The sequence below is a fragment of the Dioscorea cayenensis genome, chromosome 17 (genome assembly GCF_009730915.1).
Source record: "Dioscorea cayenensis subsp. rotundata cultivar TDr96_F1 chromosome 17, TDr96_F1_v2_PseudoChromosome.rev07_lg8_w22 25.fasta, whole genome shotgun sequence".
Taxonomy (NCBI): domain Eukaryota; kingdom Viridiplantae; phylum Streptophyta; class Magnoliopsida; order Dioscoreales; family Dioscoreaceae; genus Dioscorea; species Dioscorea cayenensis.
This window is the reverse complement of record NC_052487.1, coordinates 13459515-13483639: the sequence shown is the minus strand read 5'-3', so window position 1 is coordinate 13483639 and position 24125 is coordinate 13459515. Positions and strand designations below refer to the sequence as shown.

Below are 24125 nucleotides of genomic sequence, written 5' to 3'. Positions count from 1 at the left end.
ATTGTGACTAAAACTGACAAGAATCACCAGTGTAATGGACGTTAGGATTTGAGGATCACGAGTTAGAGAAGAGTGAAATGGTGTGGACCTTTTATTTTATTTTTAACAATATTATAATATTTTCAAATAAAATTTTATTTTTTCACTTGCCATGTCAACGTCACGTCTGTGCCAATGGATGGAAAAGCTAACAGGCATTTGTGGTTGGACTAAATTTTCCCAATTAAAATAATAAAAGGATTAAATTATGACATCACATAATAGAGAGCCAAACAGGTAATATGAGTAAAATACATGTACCAATTAAGAGATTATTGCCGATTCAAAACTCAAAAACATGAGCAAAGAAAACTTTTAAAAAATAACAAATTAAAAACATAAACGTTTTCATGACTTTCAAATCAATTTTCAAAACATAAATTGTGGAAATGGGTGGAACAATTAATGGTGAGCAAGTTCCAAATTTAAGCTACACCCCAAAGAATCAAACCAGTCCCAAAAATTGAATCAATACCTTTCTGCACCCTAACAACAATGTACCTAGACTAACTTACACCCAAAGTCTTTGATCTTCTTTCCTCTTCTTCCAAGCAAAATAACAGAAAACCAACTTCTCCTTCCACTTATCTATACCCTTTCAATTCCTTCTTTTCATTTACCAAATTAATTACAGCACAAATTGTTAGAGAAAGCAGTACTATACTAACACAAATGACAACCAAAAGAAAAGACAGCATGGGTGAAGCAGCTACAAACAGTCATCTCAAAATGGAGAAGGAGCCTTGTTCTATCCCTCAAGCTTCTGGATGGACAAACAACGCCATACGAATTGGTGGTGCAATTGTGCACGGTTTAGCAGGCTCAGGACCTCTCATCTTGTCATGCGTGTGCCTTTTCCTTGCCTACAAGAACCGAGAAAAGCGTAGCAAGTTGCTACAAAGATCTTTGTCCTTAGCTGCACTACATAGCGGCAAGGTGACATTGAATAATATCCTTGCCTCAGCTGAGGTTAGGCATGATAGTTCTGCTGTTAATCTTGCATTTAAGGAGTTCAAAATACTTCTTAACTCTGATCAAATTCATTTCACTAAGTTGCAGGTTTGTGGTTCTATAGTCATAAATCTTATAAATTTGATAGTTTATTGTAGTATAAATTGAGATATGACTTCTTGCTTGTGTATTCATGGCAGAAAGAGGCAACGAAGTTGGAGATGACAGGACAAGAAGATAAGGCAGTGCACTTGCTAACTGAGGCGTATGAGAAAGCTAAAAATAAAGGGAAGTCACATGAGGCTTATGAGCTTGAAATGTTGCTTGTTGAAATGCTTATTTACAATGTTAGCTTCTCCTTGATCTCTATCTGTTACTATTTTACTGTCATTATCTTACTTTTCCTAACAAGTTGAAAAATTAGAAAGCTTAGAAAATATCCTCTCGACATCTTTTTCTTTAAGTTGGATAATAAAAGCATAAAGCTACCTTAATTAAAAACCTAAAATGAAAGCCCTTATATATGTTTCCTAATTTAAAGAAGTCTTCTTATTTTGCAAGGGACATTTTACGGAAGCTTTGGGTAAAAGTTGCCTGAATGAGAAAGAGATATCTGATGTTCGCAGACCACTCTATAAGGTATAAATGTCTATAAAATTGATATTTATCATAACATGAACCTTCTCGTGATAACCTTGACAAGGGTAAAAAAAACACAATCAAACATATGCTTTAAAAGTTTTTTTTTAATCAGTTTTCTATTTTTATTAAAGATATTTATCATATATGTTTAAGTCTATTTTCTTGTGTGTTTAAATTTTTATTTTGGATATATCTCATTTAATGGACTTGAATTGTTGATGTATGAATTTATATAGGCAATTATCCACATCCTCTTACAGAATATGGAACAAGCTGAAGAGGCCTACAATGAGTTTCTGTGCATGCAAAACGATTTCTGCTGGATATATAACATTGCAGAGGAATCTCCGGAACATGACATAGGGCACAATTTTGCTGAATTTAAAATGGTCGTCAGCAATATCAAAAAGGATATTAAACATGCTCAATAAAATAAATCTACAATAAAATTCCTCATATCCAGAAAAATAAATTAAGGTCTTCTGATAAAATAATGAAAAATAGATATTATAAGTTCTCATAGTTTATTTCTAAGCTCAGATTTATTATATGTCATCTTACAATAAAGTGTTATGTTACATTGCTAGTTTTCATGTTGGATGCAAGAATATTATGCTAATGAATTATTTAATGTATTTAATGTATTATGTTACATTGTTGAATTTAAGAGGTATTATTTTTTTTTTTTTTGAATAATAGATGACAAACACATTTTTTTATGAATATAAACAGTATCGAATAATACTGGAGCCCGGATGTACCGTATATATACAGCACAAAAATAATATAAGAATCCCAAATAAACAGTGTATGAACAGTACAATGATTAAGAGGCAGTACTTGCCCCTATTCTTTTTCAATAAATTGTGATTTATTTAATTTTATAAAAAAAATTATTTTAGTGGTGATGTCAATATTTTATTTTATTAAGTATATATTAATTAGGTATAGGTGAAAGTGCACTTTTAGTCTCGTAAAAGTTTTCTTAAAATAATTTTATTTTTAACCTCAAAAATCAATGGTCGTGCATTTTTATCTCTCAACTAGACTTACACGATTATTTTTAGTACTTCAGTATAATTTCCTTAAATAATTCTAATGTGGAATTTGAAGTGGTGAACATATATTTGATGCTAACACAGCAAACAATCACGCGAACTTACTGCAAGTTATTTAAGAAAAAAGAAAATACTTTTAAAAAAATTTAACAGTTTTAAATAGAAAAGCAAATAGATGTGCCACACTATTTCTTTTAAATGTTCAGTACCTTATTCAATGACATGCTTAGGAGATGTAGCCAACAACCGCTTTGTTTTTATTTTTATTTTTATTATTTTTATTTTAAAAAAAATGGATTAGTATAGAAACTCAATAGTATATTTTTATTTTATTTAAAAAGCATGGCTTGAAAAACATAAATATTTTAATATTTATTTTCTAAAAATTTAAAATTTAAAAATACTTTAACAAAGTTAGATGGCCAAATCTCCATGGCCACACTATTTCTTTTAAATATTCAATACGTTATTGAATGACGTGCTTAGAAGACGTAGCCAACAACCGCATTGTTTTTATTTTTTTATTATTTTTAAAATTTTTTAAAAAATGGATCAGTTTAGAATCTCACTTTTATATTTTTATTTTATTTAAAAAACATGGCTTGGAAAAAATAAATATTTTAATATTTATCTTATAAAAATTTAAAATTTAAAAATATTTCAACAAAGTTAGATCAAGGTTGTTAGATCTAGCCCGGCTATTGACCCGGCTTGGGTCATGGGTCAATGGGTTCGATCATGTCGAACTGAGGTTGAACCGAAGTTATAATAAAATATTAAAAATATATTATAATAAATAAATAAATATAAAAAATATTATAATCACCATTTTTCATAACTAAAAACCATAATTAATTAAATTTAATATTTAAATTTTTGATTTTATATATCATTCTTAAGAATCTTAACTTCATAAAAATATAAAATATTTAAAAAAATCTCAACTCCGGCTCGGGACTCACAACCACTCACTCTCTCTCTCTCTCTCTCTCTCTCTCTAAATCAGTAAATTGATTTCTAATCAGTATCTTCTTAATTAGTTAATTCTAATCAAAACATCTTCTTCTCTTTCAAAACGAGCCCTAGAGCACATCTCCTCCTCCGTCCCTGATAAATGTTGTGTATAAATAATACGAAGTATTCTTTTCTTATATTGAGGGTCACTTTTATTAGATTTTATCGCTTATCCATGTGTATTTGTATTCTCTTGTGCATGTAGGGTTGTGGAGACAATTTTAGAAAAAACGAAGCAAAAGTAGATTGCGGATGCATTTCTTGATGAAGTTCTTAAATTGAACAAACGTGAAGATACAAGTTGTGATCAAAGGCATGTGAGTGTGTGCCAACCTCCATTGTGCTCAAGCAAATACGCAAAATGGAGGGGCACAAAGGCAGTCACAATCATGTGTTTGGACTTGTGCAATACTAGCAAGATCTTCGAAAATGTGGTTTAGTTAGAGAAGCAACACGATCTACAGCATAGATGTGTGTCCATTCATGTGGCCTCGATGAAAAAAGTGGATTCGGGAGCATTTTTGCGAAGTATTGTAGTAGTTTACTGTAGTAAATAACTGCAACAAAAATTGTAGCAATTACTGTTCACAGCTCCCAGGAAACCAAATTCTAGAAATCCACACGGCCGTGTGGAAATTCCACAAGCCCTTGTGGATGCCAGATTCCAGCCCCGATAAATACCGCGATTTGAAACATTTTGAAGAATCTTTTCCCCACCTTTGGAGACGTTCACGGTGACAACACCCTTCTGTATGTCCCGTAAGTGCACGAGTTTGTCGAGTAATAAAATCCCAGGTGAGTGGGTATCGTATCCACAAGGAGTAGGGACTAAAAATACTTAAATTGTTTCTTAACCAAGTGAAGATGAATAATGATTGTGTTGACAAGATGTAATGTAAACAAGAATAAAAGAGGCAAGAAAGAAAAGCACAAGTGAGAGATAAGGTAATCGATATAAATGGGTACTCGGATATTGTTCTGCCTAGGACAATTGTTTCTACTGCAAAACTGACTATTATGCCTCCTAACTAATGCATTAATGAGTCGTGGAAATCCTTCAATACACGGTCCCAAATCTAAGGCCAATACCTGGCACTCGGATAGAATCGCATGGAGTTCTAGGGATTCTTAGTGATAAACCCTCTTCTTAGATATAGACCTAACTCTTTGGTCCAGGTGAGAGGTCCCTAGTCACAATTAAGTCCTAGGTGCTAAAATCACTTCAACACTTCACTCGGTTTCCTCTGCAACTAAGCCCCAATGGAAGGTCATCCCTTAGCCTATTCACTCTACCATAATTGAAAAGAACATAAGGAATTGGAGGTAGGATAAATCACATCAGATAGGAAAAGGGACGCTCCGCTACCTCTCACCTCACCCTCTCGACCCTTTCCAATCTAGCTTTGTCTAACCCTCGTGGTGTGTCACTCACTCACAAGGGTTACCAATATGAACTCTCAACCGTAATGTCACTCTAAGGGAAGATTCAATCAATCAAGAATTCAAGATTGGAACTCAAATAAAACATCAATTAATGAAAGCATAATAGAAGGTTTAATGAAACAAATACATCCTAGGGTTCACAAATCCAAGTACCCACTAAGGGGTTTAGCTCTCCATCGAGGTAGTTACAATTAACAATGAAATCGAATGTAAAAACAAGTAATCCATAGAAAACCCCCTCGATAGTCATGACGATGGTCTTGTGCAAAAGCCTCATCTCCTCCAAAGGTCTCCTTGTCCAGCCTAGGACACACCTCTCCGGATCAGTGCCGCCGAAAGCTCTCCCAATAACCTTCTTCTAAATGGAGCACGATGTCGAAGCTGAAAAACCTCTCCAAAAACCCTGCCAATACCTCTCAAAACCCTAGCTGCAGCCCCCTCTCAAGATTTGGAAAGAATAGAGAAAAGAATGCTGAAATCAGGGCTGAATTGCCACACTAGCCTATGGAATTGCTGCACGGGCGTGGATAATTTCCACACGCCCTTGTGGATTCTCTAGAATTTTCTTTTTCAGCCGGCTGTGAATGGTACCTACTACAATAATTTGCTGCAGTGTTTGCTATAATATACTGCTACTGTACCGGCCCGAAACACTCCCAAATCCATGTTTTCATCGAGGTAACATCAATGGGCACACGTTTACTTTGTAGATCGCTTTGCTTTTTTTCAATAATCGACCTCATTGGTGAAGATCTTGCTATCAATGCACAAGCCGGGGTACTTGAATGTGACTGCCTTTGTGCCCCTCCAAATCATTGTGCTAGCTTGAATACACGGAGGTTGGCATACATTCTCGCATCTTGAACCCGACTTATATCTTCGCGTTTGACCCTTCTTTAGATTTCCTCCAAATAGTGCGTTTACGATCTACATTGGCTTCTTTCTTTAACATTCGGCTTCACAACCCTATATGCATGAAAGTAACACAAATGCACAAGTATTAGTACTAAAATCTGATAAAAGTAATGCTCATCATAAGCAAAGAATACTTCGCATTCTTATCACACAAGCACTTATCAAACTCTCCCACACTTAAGCTTTTGCTTGTCCTCAAGAAAAAATTAAAATATTGAAGAATAGACGAAGGAAATATTTGAAGTTCTTGGCCTTAGGTTCACCAAAGCATACAAAGAGAGCATTCTATAAGTAAGAGAAATTTCAACATAAAATATGAAAAATCAATGCTCTAGCTAAAACCTCGAATCAAACAGGACAACAAACCCGAAATTGTGTAAGTGTGTGTGCAAACACATTCAAGTCAACCCAAAATATACTCCTCAAAGTTCTAAGTATAAAGGACTTATTTATATACACAAAGTAACACAAATTAAAAAAAAAGTGGTGGTAGTAGCTTCACACATCCTCTAAGGTAGCCCTTTCCATAGCGGCCGCTAATGTAGCTTTCACACTTTTGAAGTGGTAGCTCTTTCTACCGGGGTGGTAGCTTTCACTCATCCTATGAGATAGCTTTTTCTCTCATTAGGGAATAACTAGTATTTGACTTATGAGAGTAGCTTCATACTTCATAGGTGGTAGCTCTTTCCATCCAACAAGCACAATTAAACAATAAAACTATTTTGTTCTTCCTTTTTTTCAATTAACAAAATAAACAACTATAACTAGTCCCTTTAACATTAAACTAGAGTTTCCAAAAGAGTTTAATGAGCGAGTAGTGCAATAAGTGTCAATCGGGCAAAAATTCCTAGAAATTCAAGCAAGAACTAGAGCATGAGAACATTCAATGTTTGAAAGTCTCCTAAACTCAAGAATACAATCATTGCAACTAAAGTGAACCGCCATTGGCTATGTCAGCATGTATGTCAATTAAAACAATATAAAAAACATGTGCACTATAAAACTCCCCCCCCATACTGAAGTTGTACATTGTCCCCAATGTACACTTGCAAGCTCACTCATAATGTATATCAATCGATAGTGTATGTGGGAGAAGCAATCAAAATAATACTCCCCTGACTCCTAGCATTGCATTTGATGAAGCTAAATCCTTGGGAGTGATCTTTCGACGGGTTGTAAGCACACACGACCAAGTGCAAAAGCACCTCGGTCGTGTCCAAGACTAGCTCTCAATTCCTAAACTGACAAGACCATCTGCACGCATACACGAGGGGGTTCAGTGAAGCTCAATGATAAGTGCTTGAGTAGACATATTTTTATATATGTTTTACATGCATTGAGCATTATTTTTACTATGGTTTATGTCTCATATTGTGTATTTGGTGTTCTTTTATGCATATAGGTTGTGAATGCATTGAAGAGTAAAAAAGAAGCAAAGATAGGCTATAAAGACACAATGTTGGGAGTTCTTGTTCAATTCAAGGACCAAGACACGATAGGAGTTCATAAACGTGGAGATGTGTGCCAACTTCCAAGAAGATTCAAGTCAATTCACTATTTGGAAGGGCACAAAGGCAGCCACATCTTCATATTCCTTCTCTTTGTGAAGATTGCAAGACCTCTCAAAGATACGTCGATGAAGAAAAGTTTTATAGCCTACCACATGGACGTGTGCTCGGACATGTGGCCTCAAGAGAAGAGTGTTTGGACAGCGTTTTATGAAAAGTATTGTAGCACTTTTACTAAAGCAATTGCACTGTTCACGCGCCCGCGTGGAAATTCTTGCAGCCCACGCGGGCACATGGAAAATCCACATGGGCGAGTGGGAGCACGTGACAGACACGGTCTAAGGCCTATAAATAGTCATTTTGCCGTATTCTTTCTCATCTTTTGTGCGCCTCTTGAGGGGTGAGACGGCTAGGGTTTGGAGAGGAGGTCTTTGCAGCTTTGGAGGCGCTTTGTCACCCACTTTGATTGATTCGTCCTCCTTCATAGAATCAAGGAAGCCACCGGTGAACCTAGCTTCGGAGTGGGTCCTTCAAGATGTCGGAGCTCTCCATCAAGGCCATCAGTTCATATATAAAGGGGGTTTATTTCTATGGTTTTAATGTACTTTCATTCATTGATGGTGTGTTTTGTATGTTGCTCCATGGAGAGCTAAAACCCTAGAGGGTATTTGGGCTTGTGAACCCTAGGATTCTCATCTTTTGCGGATTTGCTTAGTGTTTCTATTTAATCCGAGTTTGATTAAGTTTTAATCTTGATTGTCTAATGCTTGCTTGCCTTATTGATCTTTTGGTTATTTGGTTTGCATGATTTGTTAGCTTGGTGAGAGAGAGGTCTCCATTAGGGTTAGAATCTCAAGATTAAAGAGGGTTGAGAGGGTGAGTCATGAGATAGTGAGCATCCCCTTTCTCCTCCGATTGGTGTATTCTATCTCCGTTCCCTAAGCTCTATACAACCATATTTGGTGTGAGGTGTGAGATTGAGAGATTTCTCTGCATGGACCTTGTAGGGGGTTAGGATCCTTCGTCGGGAATTAGTGTTGGATCAATCTTTAGGAATTGGATACACCTCTTGGAATCCCTAGAGTGCTTTGCTGTCATATTCGGTGTGAGGTGTTGAGATTGAACGATTTCTCCACCGGGACCTAGTAGGGGACTAGTATCGGTGATCGGGAAGCGGGATCCGATTATATTTTGATATCCACAACTTAACTTACTCTTCATAGAAACACTTTACTTATCCTGTACTTAATACATGAATCCTAGGGGGAGCATTGTCCGAATACCCCACTTTTACAGATTGAGATCTCCATCCATTTCACTCTTGCATATTCATCTCCGGTATTCATTTCTTCGCACATTTGATCACCACACCTTTCCATTTATCATTAGGCTAGAAAACAGAGAAGAAGTTAGTACTAGTAGCCCTGTTCCATGTTGATTCGACTACCCAACTCACCGGGTATTTTATTACTTCGACACCCATGCACTTGCGGTTTACACGCATATTCGGACGCGTGTCAAGTTTTTGGCACCGTTACCGGGGAACAGGATACTAGGAACGCTGGGACTTTGTTGCTCTAGCCATTTATCTTTTTCATTTTATTTTTCTATTTCACACTTTCCTTTTCTTCCATCTTTCTCATCGGTTTTTATTTTGTTTTCATCATTTTCACTCTATCTTCTTCCACCATTCTATTTTGTTTTATTTTATCTTATTTACTTTTACTTGCATGGAACTTGAATGATGATTAATCCAGTTGTAGATTTATATTTTCAGGTTGATATTCTCACTAGAAAAATTGATCAATTTGTCAATGTTCATCAACAACACAATCTATATCGCATCAACTATCATCCAAATCAAAGGAGCTACCCAAACCTCTTGTGGGATATTGATGGACAAGAATGGGAAGCACCTCAAGAAGAATTTCAGCTGGATGAGAATCTTGAAGAAGATGTACTTCGGTTGGAAAGAGTGTTACCGTGATTTATTAAAGCAACCGATGCCCGTTTCCAAAATATTGAGGCCACATTAAGTTGTCACGAGGTCTCCATCAAAAACATTTAGCATCAATTAGCAGAGATCTTGGACATGCTTGCTAAGGAAAAAAAAGAATTTGAACAAGCAAGGCAAGTGTCTCTGGGACATGATGAGGCCATGAGCACAATTGAAGATGTTGGGCAAATTGAGTACATTGGTGTAGAAAATGAAAAGAAAGAAATTGAATATCATTTTGAGATTTTGGATTGTGTGAATGAAGATTGTGCTTGTGAGCGAGGAAATTTTCAAGGAGATTTGCTAGTCTCATGTTCCTTTCAATTTGAAAATACACAAGAAGAAGCAAACCCCAAGGTAATGGAACAAGCATTTCTCTTTGGGATTGATCAACTCTTACAATGCAAGAAAGAGACTTTGGGAAGGGAAGAAGATGTGGGTAGGAGATTGAAGCCATCTAATGACCCACCTATGCTAAGCTTGGACAATTCTTAACCCAAATTGTTTCCTTGGAGGCCAAAAGTAAGATGGTTGGACTCTCCAATTAATATTCCACCCCGACAACTAGATCCTTGGTTTAAAGGAAGTAGCTATGTAATATCTAGTTGGGAGGAATATACTCTTTCCAAGCCTCCATAAGGTAAGGAAGAGGTATGTCAAGCTTAGTGACGTAAAATAAGCGCTTCTTGGGAGGTAACCCAAGTTTTTAAATGTTTTCTAGTTTAGATTTTCATTTCTGCAGTAATAAATTCATGAATGGGTGCTTTGATGAATTTTTGTTGGTGTTGAAGTTTTCATGTAATTTTTTTGGTGATTTAAATTGATTTTCGTATATGTGGCATGGTTTAGGGTGTAATTCATGTTTATAGTTGAAGAATTAGTGTTAATTTGAAGTTTGGAGCCTTGCGTGGTGATAAGTGGTTGTTTGATATGAATGCGAAGCGTTCATTCCTTATGTTGAGCATTACTTTTCTTGTGTTTTTACACTAATATGTGTGTTTTTATGTTACTTTCGTGCAGGTGGGGTTGTGAGGCCGAGTATAAAGGAAAGAAGCCAATGTGGAACACAATGCACCGATTTTGGAGGAAATCTTGCTAAGGTTCAAACGCGAAGACATAGGTCGGGTGTGAGATGCTAGAGTGTGTGCCAACCTCCTCGTATTCTAGTTAGCACATCCATTTGGAGGGGCACAAGGGTAGTCACACTCGAGCATTCCGATTTATGCACATAGAACAAGAGCTCTACCAACTTGTCTATCATTGAAGAAGCAAGTGATCCACGACATGAACGTGTGTCCGTTTGCGTTACCCCGATGAAAGCATGGATTCGGGAAGCTATTCAGGTAGAATACTGTAGCAAGTACTGAAGCAGTACTGTTCACAGCCGGCCGAGAAAGCAAGAAACCAGAGAACCCACACGGGCGTGTGGAAATTATACACACCCGTGTGGAAATTCCACATGGGCGTGTGAAAAATCCACAGGCCTTTGTAGTCGTCCGATTCCAGCCCTATTTAAAGCCGATTCAGCCCCGATTTCAGCATTCATTTCTCCATATTTTCCCCAACTTGAGAGAGGGCTTTGGCTAGGGTTTTGAGGGGTATTTGCTAGGTTTTGGAGAGGTTCTACGGCTCCGACATGGCGCGTCGTTTGGAAGAAGGTTATTCGGAGAGCTTTCGTCGGCACCGATCCGACGAGATGTATCCTAGGCCGGACAAAGGATCCCTTGCGACGAGTAGAGGACTCTCCACAAGACCATCAACACGACCATCGAGGGGGTTTTCTATGGATTCATTGCTTTTACATTCTATTTCTTTGATTGTACTTAGCTCCATGGAGAGCTAAACCCCTAGTGGGTACTTGGGTATTTGTGAACCCTAGGATGTATTTGTTTCATTGAATCTCTTTATTATGCTTTCAGTTAATTGATGTTTATTGTGAGTTTCAACCTTGAATGATTGATTGTATGAACATTTCCCCTAGAGTGACACTAGGGTTGAGAGTTCTCGTTGGTAACCTTGTGAGTGAGTGACACATCACGAGCGTCAGACAAAGCTAGGTTGGAGAGGGTTGAGAGGGTGAGTCGAGAGGTACAGGAGCGTCCCCTTTCCCCTCTGACGTGATAGATTCTACCTCCGTTCCTCGAGTTCTTTGTGGCTATAATAGAGTGAATGGTCTAAGGGATGAACTTGCGCTGGGGCTTAGTTGCGCGTGCAACGGAGTGAAGCGTTGAGGTGATCTTAGTATCTAGGGCTTAATCGTGGTTAGGAATCTTCCACCTGGACCAAAGGGTTAGGTCTATAATTAGGAAGAGATTTATCACTTGGAATCCCTAGAGCTCATTGCAACTATATACGAGTGCGAGGTTGAGAGGTTATCTAATCTCTCCTCCGGGACATGTATAGAGTTAGGCATAGTTGACCTTAGATTTGGGACTGTGTAATTAAGGATTTCCATGACTCACCATTGCATTGATTAGGAAGCATAATAGAGGGTTCTTGCACTTGAAACAATTATCCTAGGTGAAACATTATCCGAGTACCCCATCTTTATCGATTGTCTTACCTCCTCTTTTACTCGTGCTCTCTTACATGTTGCTTTTACTTTTGAGAATTGAATCATTGTCACAATTATCACTACTGATCTTTCACATAGCTAAGAAGCGAATTAAGTGTTTTTATTCCCTATTCCCTGTGGATTCGATACCCGCTCACCTGGGATTAGTACTTCGACAAACCCGTGCACTTGCGGGATATACGCAAGGGGATCTTGTCACGTGGACTATTTGCAAAAATTTTGCAGCTCACATGGTCGCGTGGAATTTCCACACGGCCATGTACAGTACCCACGCGGGGGTGTGGAATTTCCACACCGCCATGTGGCTTATAAGAATATGAGGGGTCACTTTTCATTATTTTCATCACTTACACTCTTCATGTCCCACTTCTCCATCTTCAAGAATCTGAACTTCTGAGCACAAAACTAAGTTTCTTCAACTCCTTTGAGATTTAAAAGTATTTTGCCACCATTTGCATTAAGTTTCCTTCACCAATTTGCACCGGTAAGCTTCATCTTCTCCCATTTTCTCCATGCTCTTATTTTGCCAATCTATGAAGTTTTATTTGTTTATAAGTGTTGTTTTTCATGGACAATCTTGTAGAAACACTTTAGAATGTATGGATCAAAAATTTTTGGAAGCGTTGGAGCCCAATCATGGCTTCTTGGCCAAGGTTCGGCGCCCACGCTGCCGCATGGCCGGCCTACGCGCCCGCGTGGGCTGGCGAGCTGTTCGGCTGTGCACCCGCTTGGCCTGCCACCACACGCTCGCGTGGCACCCTGGCCGAGACCAGAACGTGCCCACACGGGCGTGTGGCTCCCCACACACCCGTGTGGGCTGGAAAAGTACCCAATAAGGCCAGAAAAGCGCTTGGCTTGCTCTCCACGCCTGCGTGGAACCCTGTACTCATCAAATTCATGCTTAACGTACTTCTTTTGAAGCTTTATTTGTAGGTATGACACCAAGGACTGAAAAACTTGTTCCGAAATGCTTTGATTTCATACGGTTAAGCTTGGATGAGAACATTCTTTTGGCACACCGGCAACACCAGAAGACGACGTCGATGCTTGAGGCGTCCCACTCATGATTCCTTAGTTTTCCTTACTTTTGTTTTCATTTTTAGTTTTTCTTTATTTTATCTTTTAGACTTTAGTTAACTTTGTGTTTTGTTTTGTTTGTGCGGGTTTGTGCTTCATGTGTTTACTTATAAGAACTCGTACATCTTTTCTATTTTGTTGAGCTTCACTGAACCCCTTGTCTACATGCAGATGGCCTTGAGAGTGTTGTTGATGGTGTTTTAGTCATAGACATGATCATGTGATATTGTCACATGGTCATGTGAGCTTCACAACCCATACAACAAGCCCATGAGTTAGACTTCACCAAACGATTAATGAGGAGTTCAGGGGAGTATTGTTTTAATTGCATTCCCACACACATTATGCTTCCATTGTTATTATTTTTATCCTGCTTGCATGCGTACATTGAGGACAATGTACATCTTAAGTGTAGGGGAAGGTTCACCTTATACATGAATTTTACTCGTGTTTTCATGAGCATGCTCTTGTTGCCAATGAAGGTTCACCTTAGGGCTAAGAGTTTAATTCTTAGTTTTTGGAGTCTATAAACATGGATTTTATCATGCTCTAGTTTTCATCCAATTTTATTGAATATTTTTGTTCGATTGCTCTTTGTGCACTTTTCTCGCTCATTAGACCTATGAAGACTCTAGTTCATTATGTTTGGGACTTTAGTGTGCTAGTTTTTATTTGAAAAAAAAATAAAAAAAAAATCAGAAAAAAAATAATTGGAAATTGTTTGTTGTTTGTACATAGGGGGTGGAAAGAGCTACCACCCATGATGTATGTAGCTACTCTCATAAGTCGGTTACTGTTATGCCCTAACGAGAGAAAGAGCTATCTCATGGGATGCGTGAAAGCTACCATCCTTGGTAGAAAGCGCTACCACCTCAAAAGTGTGAAAGCCACTCGGGAGGCATCTTGGGAAAAGGCTATCTTAGAGGATTGTGTGAAGCTACTACCTATTCTTTTTGTTTATAAATAAGTCCAATGTTAATAAGAACTTGGTAGTGGACATAGTGTTGACATGAGTTGAGTTTTTCACACACACGCATTCCAATTTTATCACATTCATTTTTGAATGGATTGTTTGCTAGAACATTGATTGTTTTGTCTAGTGTTTGATTCTCTCCATGACTGTAGAATTTTATTCTTGTAGCATTTGGTGAACCTAAGGCTAAGCACTTCTCCTTTCTTTCCATAGGCTTAATGTTTAATTTTGCTTGAGGACAAGCAAAGACTTAAGTGTGGGGGAGTTTGAGAAGTGCTTGAGTAGACATATTTTTATATATGTTTTACATGCATTGAGCATCATTTTTACAATGGTTTATGTCTCATATTGTGTATTTGGTGTTCTTTTATGCATATTGGTTGTGAATGCCTTGAAGAGTAAAAAGAAAGCAACGATAGGCTATAAAGACACAATGTTGGGAGTTTTTGTTCAATTCAGGGACCAAGACACGATAGGAGTTCATAAACGTGGAGATGTGTGCCAACTTCCAAGAAGATTCAAGTCAATTCACTATTTGGAAGGGTACAAAGGCAGTCACATCTTCATATTCCTTCACTTTGTGAAGATTGCAAGACCTCTCAAAGATACGTTGATGAAGAGAAGAGTGTTTGGACCACGTTCTGTGAAAAGTACTGTAGTAATTTTACTGTAGCAGTACTGTAGTCCCTTTTTTGGCCACCTTAACCTTTCCTCCAAACCCTAACCCCAACTCCCATTGAGATTTACCAAAAATATCCCCCAAAACATAAGTGTGGATGATATTTATAGGAGGATTGACACACCCCTTGCGTGTGCACCGCAATTGCACGGTTTGTCAAAGTAATATAGTACCCCGGTGAGTGGGTAGTCGTATCCATAGGGAATAGTTGTAAGAAAGTAAATAGTGATGCTATTTAACTAAAGAGTGAACCAATTTGTGAGTCAGTGAACATTATCAATGCAAATAAAAGTAAAGAAGACAAAGGGAAGCGCAATAGGAATAAGGAGTGGCAATCGATAAGAAAATGGAGCACTCAGACATTGGTCACCCTAGGACTATTATTTCAAGTGCAAGACTACTAATTATGCCTCCTAATTAAAGTTTAATGACTCGTGGAAATCTAAAGGCATACGGTCCGAAACATAAGGTCAACCATGACTAACCCTTACACTATGCCCCGGTGGAAAGGAATGCTCTCTATGCTTTATACTGTGCAGGGTTGCATGAAGCTCTAGGGACTCCAAGTGGTAAACCTTATTCTCTAGTATAGATCTAACCATTTGGTCCAGGCAAAAGACCCCTAGTCACAATTAAGCCCCAACACTAAGGATTACTTCAACACTTCACTTGTTGCTTGCACAACTAAGCCTCAGTGGAGTTTGTCTCTTAGCACTTCACTTTATCATGACCACAAAGAAATCTTTGAATGTGGAGGTAGGATAAATCACATCGGAAGGGAAAAGAGATGTTCCGCTAACTCTCGACTCACCCTCTCAACCCTCTCCAACCTTGCTTTGTCTAGCCCTAATAGAGTGTCACTCATCCACAAGGACAAGCATTCAAGGTTGAAACTCAATTAAAACATTAATTAAAGAACCAAAACAAGAGTCAATGAAATAAAATCATCCTAGGGTTTACAAGTCCAAGCACCCACTAGGAGTTTAGCTCTCCATTGAGCAATATACAATCAAGAATGAAATAAAAAGTAAAAGCATGCAATTTGAACCAAAACAAGAGTCAATGAAATAAAATCATCCTAGGGTTTACAAGTCCAAGCACCCACTAGGAGTTTAGCTCTCCATTGAGCAATATACAATCAACAATGAAATAAAAAGTAAAAGCATGCAATTTATAAGATAAAACTCCCTTTTAGTCAGTATCGATGGTCTTATGGAGCTGCCTCATATTCTCTAAAGGTTCCTTTGTCAAGCCTATGGTACACTTCGCCGAATCGATGCCGACGAAAGCTCCCCCAATAGCTCTCTTCCAATAGAAAGTGATGTTAAAGGGTACAGAACTGCTCCAAAAATCTAGGCAAAGCCTCTCCAAACTCGAGCTATGAGTGCCTCCAAAGGTGGGAAAAAGATGGGAAAAAATCTGTGTAGAATACTCAAGTCGAGGCATTTATAGGGGCTAGAATCGAGCATCCACATAGGCATGTGGAATTTCCACACGACTGTGTGGATTTCTAGAACTTGTTTCCTATGAGTTGTGTGACAACGTCCCTTGCGTATGTCCTGCAAGTGCATGGGTTTGTCGAGTAATAAAATCCCAGGTGAGTGGGTATCGTATCCACAGGGAGTAGGGAGTAAAAATACTTAAATTTTTTGTTAACCAAGTGAAAATGAATAATGATTGTGTTGACAAGATGTAATGTAAACAATAATAAAAGAAACAAGAGAGAAAAACACAAGTAAGTGAGAGATAAGGCAATCGATATAAATTGGGTACTCGGATATTGTTCTGCCTAGGACAATCATTTCAAGTGCAAAACCGACTATTATGCCTCCCAACTAATGCAATAATGAGTCATGGAAATCCTTCAATACACGGTCCAAAATCTAAGGTCAACTGTGACTAACTCTATGCCATGTCCCGGAGGAGAAATCGAACAATCTCAACACCTCGCACTCGGATAGAATCGCATGGAGTTCTAGGAATTCCAAGTGATAAACACTCTTCCTAGAAATAGATCTAACCCTTTGACCCAGGTGAGAGGTCCCTAGTCACAATTAAGCCTTAGGTACTAAAATCACTTCAACGCTTCACTCCGTTGCCTCTGCAACTAAGCCCCAGCGGAAGGTCATCCCTCAGCCCATTCACTCTACTATGACCACAAAGAACTCAAGGAAATCAAGGTAGGATAAATCACATCAGAGGGAAAAGGGGATGCTCCGCTACCTCTCGACTCATCCTCTCAACCGTCTCCAATCTAGCTTTTCTAACCCTCATGGTGTGTCACTCACTCACAAGGGTTACCAATATGAACTCTCAACCCTACTGTCACTCTAAGGAAGGATTCAATCAATCAAGCATTCAAGATTGGAACTCAAATAAAACATCGATTAATAAAAGCATAATCGAAGGTTTAATGAAACAAATACATCCTAGGGTTCACAAATCCAAGTACCCACTTGGGGGTTTAGCTTTCAATGGAGCTAGTTACAATCAACAATGAAATCGAATGTAAAAACAAGTAATCTATAGAAAACCCCCACGATAGTCATAACAATGGTGTTGTGGAAAAGCCTCACCTCCTCCAAAGGTCCCCTTGTCCAGCCTAGGACACACCTCGTCAGATCTGTGCCAACAAAAGCTCTCCTAATAACTTTCTTCCAAGTGGAGCGAGATGTTGAAGCCGAAAAACCTCTCTTAAAACCCTGCCAATACCTCTCCAAACCCTTGCCGCAGCCTCCTCTCAAGTTTGGGAAAGAATGGAGAAAAGAATGTTGAAATTGGGGTTGAATCGCAGCTTAAATAGGGTTGGAATCGGGCATCCACATGCCCCTATGAATTTGCCACATGAGCCTATGGAACTTCCGCACGGGTGTGGATCATTTCCACACGCCCGTGTGGATTCTCTGGAATTCTCTTTTTCAGTCGGCTGTGAACAGTACTTGCTACAATACCGATCCAAAACACACTCGAATCCATGTTTTCATTGAGGTAACATCAACGGGGACACGTTCACGTCGTAGATCGCTTTGCTTTTATTTTTTTTCAATAACCGGCCTCATTGGTGAAGATCTTGCTATCAATGCACATGCCAAGATACTCGAATGTGACTGCCTTTGTACCCCTCCAAACCATTGTGCTAGCTTGAATACAAGGAGGTTGGCACACATTCTCGTATCTTGAACCTGACTTATGTCTTCGCGTTTGACCCTTCTTAAGATTTCCTCCAAATAGTACATTCACGATCTACATTGGCCTCTTTCTTTAACATTCAGCTTCACAACTCTATATGTATGAAAGTTACATAAATGCACAAGTATTAGCGCTAAAACCTGATAAAAGTAATGCTCATCAAAAGGAAAGAACACTTTGCATTCTTATCACACAAGCACTTATCACTGTGATTAGTAACTGCTACATTGAATGGGCACACATTCATGCGGTAGATCTCATCGAATCCTCATTGAAACCACATTGATGAAACTCTTGCTAGTATTATACAAGTCGGAACACATAAGTGTGACTGCCTTTGTGCCCCTCCACTATGTATATTCGCTTAAGCACAATGGAGGTTGGCACATACCCACATGTCTTTGAGAATGACTTATGTCTTCATATTTGTTCAATCCAAGAACTTCATTAACAAATGCATCCACGATCTACTTTTTCTTTCTTTCTTCCAAAATTATCTCCACAACCCTAAATGCACAAAAGAACACAAATACACATGCATAAGTGATAAAATATGATAAAAGTAATGATCAATGTAAGAAAAGAATACTTCATATTACTTATACACAAGCACTTATCAAGGCTATCGAAATGCCACACAGCCATGTGTCAAATATTCGTGCTACCCATGTGGACCCACATGACCTAACACACGGCTGAGTGGTTGGTGGTGGCTTTTTATCTTCTTAAACTTGAAGAATAAAATGGCTAGGTACACCAGTGTGTGGTTGTGTAGCTTGCAGAATCCTCCAAAAATGCTCCACAACAACATCTTTCTTTTTTGTTTCAAACATCCTATTATGCCTTGCCTACACAAAACAACAAATTAGGCACTAAATCAATATTTATACATGAAAGAGACATTCTTAATTTGTGCACAATAATAATATAAAATATGTCCATTGTCTTTAAAGATGATAGCTCTTTCTATCATCTTTCTAGTTACATTTTCCCAGTAAGGCAGTAAAAAAAATCCGACTTACAGATTTTATTTCAATCAAGTTTGCATTTTTTTTATTAACTTCCTATTGGTCAAACTAGCGACGCTCTTCCATATGTGAACAAGTTGCAACATGGTTACACTTTTTTGCTCAAAATAATATGGGTTTCAAAGAAAATGTAAAACTACAAGTTAGGTTAAATAATGTACACTTACACTAGTGTCCTTCCAAACTAAAGACTCCCAACCTAAACATAATAGATCATCATTGGTTCATGACAAGTGCTTGAATGAATGTATTTAATTATTAATCTTTATAGTAATTTACTTGTAATTGTTGAATATATGATTAAATTTAGTGCTTAATTCACTTCTATTTCATATCCAAGCTAAAATGAGGACATATAGATCAAGAGGAACAACTTTGAGGTGATTTGAGCCAATTTAGAAGAAAAATAGAGTTTTCACAGTGACTTATGGTCAAGCTTATGAGTGTATTATGGGCGAGTACTGTAATAGTGCAATATTCATGATATTGTAGTAAAACACTATTGCAGCACTGTTATGAGCACTATTATGGGCATAACTCCCAACCCGAGAAGATTACGGGGCACTGTCATAGGCACTGTTTTGGTCGTAAGGATCCAGCCGTAAAGACCACTTACGGCCGTAAGAATCCCTGAATTTTGAGTTATAAAAGCCAAGAAATTAGGAATTTTGGGGCATTTTCTTCTCTACTATTGGGCTGACCTTTGGGCCACAATTTGGGGTGTTTTGATTGCATATCTTGTCCAAAGGGAAGAAAGCAACAGTGGAAGATTAGAACAAAGGTTCAAAGCTTAAAGGGATCCATTCATGGAGTGATCTCAGAGGTGATTGATAAGTGCTTGTGTGATAAGAATGCGAAGTATTCTTTCCTTATGTTGAGCATTACTTTTATCAGGTTTTAGTACTAATACTTGTGCATTTGTGTTACTTTCATGCATATAGGGTTGTGAAACCGAATGTTAAAGAAAGAAGCCAATGTAGATCGTAAATGCACTATTTGGAGGAAATCTTAAGAAGGATCAAATGTGAAGACATAAGTCGGCTTCAAGATGCGAGAATGCCAACCTCCTTGTATTCAAGCTAGCACAATGATTTGGAAGGGCATAAAGGCAGTCACATTCGAGTATCCCGATTTGTGCATTGATAGCAAGAGCTTCACCAACGAGGCCGTTTATTGAAGAAGCAAAACGATCTACAACGTAAACGTGTGCCCGTTTATGTTACCTTGATGAAAACATGGATTCGGGAGTATTTTGGGCAGGTACTATAGTAGGGTACTGTAGTAAAACAATCTACTATGTAAACGTGTGCCCGTTTATGTTACTTTGAAGAAAACATTGACTCGGGAGTATTTCGGGCAGGTACTATAGTAGAATACTGCAGCAAAACAATATAGCAATGCACTGTAGCAAATACTGTTCACAGCTGGCCAAGAAATTGAATTTCAAGGAATCCACACGGGCCTGTGGAAATTACCCAAGCTCGTGCAAAAAATCCACAGGGGCGCCAACGGGGGCTTATGGATGCCCGATTCTAGCCCTTTAAAAGCCGATTTTCAGCCCGATTTTAGAATTTTTTTCTCCATCTTTTCCCCAACTTTGAAGAGGGCGTTGGCGAGGGTTTTGAGAGGTATTGGCAAGGGTTTTAGAGAGGTTCTACGGCTTCAACATCCTGCTCCACTTGGAAGAAGGTTATTGGGGGAGCTTTCATCGGTACCGATCCGGCGAGGTGTGTCCTAGGCTGGACAAGGGGACCTTTGGAAGAGACGAGGCCACTCCACAAGACCATCGACACAACTACTGAGGGGTTTTTTTTTATGAATTACTTGTTTTACATTGGATTTCATTATTGATTGTAACTAGCTCCATGGAGAGCTAAACCCCCTAGTGGGTACTTATATTTGTGAACCCTAGGATGTATTTATTTCGTTAAACCTTTTATTATGCTTTCCTTAATTGATGTTTTAATTGAGTTCCAATCTTGAATGTTTGATTGATTGAATACTCCCTTAGAGTGGCACTAGGGTTGAGAGTTCACCTTGGTAACCCTTGTGAGTGAGTGACACTCCACGAGAGTTAGACAAATCTTGATTGTAGAGGATTGAGAGGGTGAGTCGAGAGGTAGCAGAGCGTCCCCTTTCCCCTTCGACGTGATTTATCCTACCTCCATTTCCTCGAGTTCTTTGTGGTTATAGTAGAGTGAACGGGCTAAGGGATGACCTTCCGCTAAGGCTTAGTTGCAAAGGAAACGGAGTGAAGCGTTGAAGTGATTTTAACACCTATGGCTTATTTGTGACTAGGGACCTCTAACCTTGATCAAAGGATTAGGTCTATATATAGGAAGAGGGTTTATCACTTGGAATCCCTAGAACTCCATGCAATTCAATAGAAGTGCGAGGTGCTGAGATTATTCGATCTCTCCACCGGGACATCGTATAGTGTTAGTCACGGTTGACCTTATATTTGGTACCTTGTATTGAAATATTTTGACGAATCATTAATGCATTAATTAGGAAGCAAAATAGTTGGTTCTGCATTTGAAATGATTGTCCTAGGCGGAATAATATCCGATCACCCCATTTATAACGATTGTCGTATCTCTCATTTACTTGTGTTTCTATTTCTTATTTCTTTTATTCTTATTTACACTATATTTTAACAACATAATCATTGTTCATTTTTACTTTGTTAAGTAGCAATTTAAGTATTCTTATTCCTTGCTCCCTTTGGATACGATACCCCACTCACTTGGGATTATTTCTTTGACAAACCATTGCACTTGCGGGGGTTCTTGTCAAGTTTTTGGCGCCGTTGCCGGGGAATAGGCATTTAGAGATACTTTGCACTTTGCTTCTTAGCTATTCATGATTCATGCTATTTCACATTTTCTTATTCTATCATCGTTCTAATTTTTCTTTTCTTTTTGGTTGGAGCTCCAGGTTATGACCCGAGGGAACCCTTCATAAATTGTTGAAGGAGATCCTAAGCTTGAGCGAACACTTAGAAGAAGGGGGAAAGAACCTGTATAAGAACAGTCAATCTGAGCTGAAGTAGAAGGTCAAGGGTCAGATAATATGGCATAACAGAATGAGAAACAAAAAACACTTTCTGATTATGCTAGACCCTCAGTTTTGGGCACACAATTGAGTATTGTGCGACCCCAGATTACAGCTCGAACTTTGAGCTAAAGCCGGCATTCATCCAAATTATTCAGTAGTCAGCGCAGTTCAATGGTTTCGTCGATGAGGATCCAGCCAACCATATAGAGAACTTCTTGGAAGTTTGTGATATGCTGAAGATTAACAGTGTACTAGATGATCTATCAGATTGAGGGCTTTCCCATTTTCTCTCAAAGGAAAAGCCAAGCAGTGGCTTCATTCCTTGCCAAAAGCATTCATCACGACTTGGAATGAGATGGTCGAAGCTTTCCTCGCAAGATACTTTCCTCCGTGGAAGTCGGCCAAGCTTCACAATGAGATATCGTCGTTTGTGCAAATGGAATTGGAATCATTGTTTGAGACATGGAAGCACTTCAAGGATCTCTGGCGGAGGTGCCTGATAAGTGCTTGTGCGATATGAATGCGAAGCGTTCATTCCTTATGTTGAGCATTACTTTTCTCAGTTTTTTACATTAATATGTGTGTTTTTATGTTACTTTTATGCAGGTAGGGTTGTGAGGCCGAGTATGAAGGAAATGGGCCAATGTAGATCATAATACACCTATTTTGGAGGAGATCTTGCTAAGGTTCAAACGCGAAGACATAGGACAGGTGTGAGATGCTAGAGTGTGTGCCAACCTCCTCGCATTCGAGTGAGTACGACCATTTGGAGGGGCACAAAGACAGGCACACTCGAGCATTACGTCTTATGCATACAAGAACAAGAACCCCACCAACATATATATCATTGAAGAAGCAAGTGATTCACGACGTGAACGTGTGCCCGTTTGCGTTACCCCGAAGAAATCAGAGAAACAGAGAATCCACATGGGAGTGTGGAAATTATCCACGCCCGTGGAGTTGACCGATTCCAGCCCTATTTAAAGCCGATTCAGCCCCGATTTTGGTATTCTTTTCTCCATCTTTTCCCCAACTTGCGAGAGGGCTTTGGCTAGGGTTTCGAGGACTATTGGCCAAGTTTTTGGAAAGGTTCTACGGCTCCAACATCGTGATTCCATTAGGAAGAAAGTTGGTAGGGGAGCTTCGATCGAGGCGTATCCTATACCGGACGAAGAAATCCTTGGACGACGAGTAGAGGACTTTCCAGAAAACCATCGACACGACCATCGAGGGGGTTTCTTTATGGATTCATTGCTTTTACATTCGATTTCTTTGATTGTACTTAGCTCCATGGAGAGCTAAACCCCTAGTGGGTACTTGGGTGATTGTGAACCCTAGGATGTATTCGTTTCTTTGAACTTCTTTATTATACTTTCCATAAATTGATGTTTATTGTGAGTTCCAACCTTGAATGCTTGATTGCATGAACATTTCCCCTAGAGTGACACTAGGGTTGAGAGTTCTTGTTGGTAACCTTGTGAGTGAGTGACACACTACAAGCGTTAGACAAAGCTAGGTTGGAGAGGGTTGAGAGGGTGAGTCGAGAGGTACAGGAGTGTCCCCGTTCCCCTCCGACGTGATAGATTCTACCTCCGTTCCTCGAGTTCTTTACGGCCATAATAGAGTGAATGGTCTAAGGGATGAACCTCCGCTGGGGCCTAGTTGCGCGTGCAATGGAGTGAAGCGTTGAGGGGATCTTAGTATCTAGGGCTTAATTGTGGCTAGGGGACTTCCGCCTGGACCGAAGGGTTAGGTCTAAATCTAGGAAGAGATTTATCACTTGGAATCCCTAGAGCTCATTGCAACTCTATGCGAGTGCGAGGTGTTGAGATTGTTCGATTTCTCCTCCGGGACATGTATAGAGTTAGGCATAGTTGACCTTAGATTTGGGACTATGTATGTAAGGATTTCCACGACTCACCATTACATTGATTAGGAAGTATAATAGAGAGTTCTTGCACTTGAAGCGATTATCCTAGGT

At 38.9% G+C, this 24125-nt stretch overlaps 1 protein-coding gene across 2 annotated transcripts; it reads left to right on the top strand.

Annotated features, from left to right (window-relative positions):
* The first annotated feature begins 649 nt into the window (after window positions 1–649).
* On the top strand, window positions 650–2154 carry LOC120280853. 2 transcript variants are annotated; one of them, XM_039287809.1, is made up of 4 exons: window positions 650–1008; window positions 1191–1337; window positions 1552–1629; window positions 1869–2154. In XM_039287809.1, the coding sequence occupies exons 1-4, from the start codon at window positions 712–714 to the stop codon at window positions 2061–2063; spliced, it is 717 nt and encodes a 238-aa protein (XP_039143743.1). In that variant the 5' UTR covers window positions 650–711; the 3' UTR covers window positions 2064–2154. The 2 variants fall into 2 exon arrangements, with proteins under 2 accessions (XP_039143743.1, XP_039143742.1); XM_039287808.1 differs by having other exon boundaries at window positions 650–1098.
* The last annotated feature ends 21971 nt before the right edge of the window (window positions 2155–24125 follow it).

What these genes read in the sequence shown, in the direction of transcription:
- LOC120280853 (XM_039287808.1), top strand. Translation starts at nt 712, where the DNA reads ATGACAACCAAAAGAAAAGACAGCATGGGTGAAGCAGCTACAAACAGT. An exon ending in TTCATTTCACTAAGTTGCAG is followed by an intron (nt 1,099 to 1,190) that starts GTTTGTGGTTCT and finishes TATTCATGGCAG; the next exon opens with AAAGAGGCAACGAAGTTGGA. An exon ending in TTCGCAGACCACTCTATAAG is followed by an intron (nt 1,630 to 1,868) that starts GTATAAATGTCT and finishes GAATTTATATAG; the next exon opens with GCAATTATCCACATCCTCTT.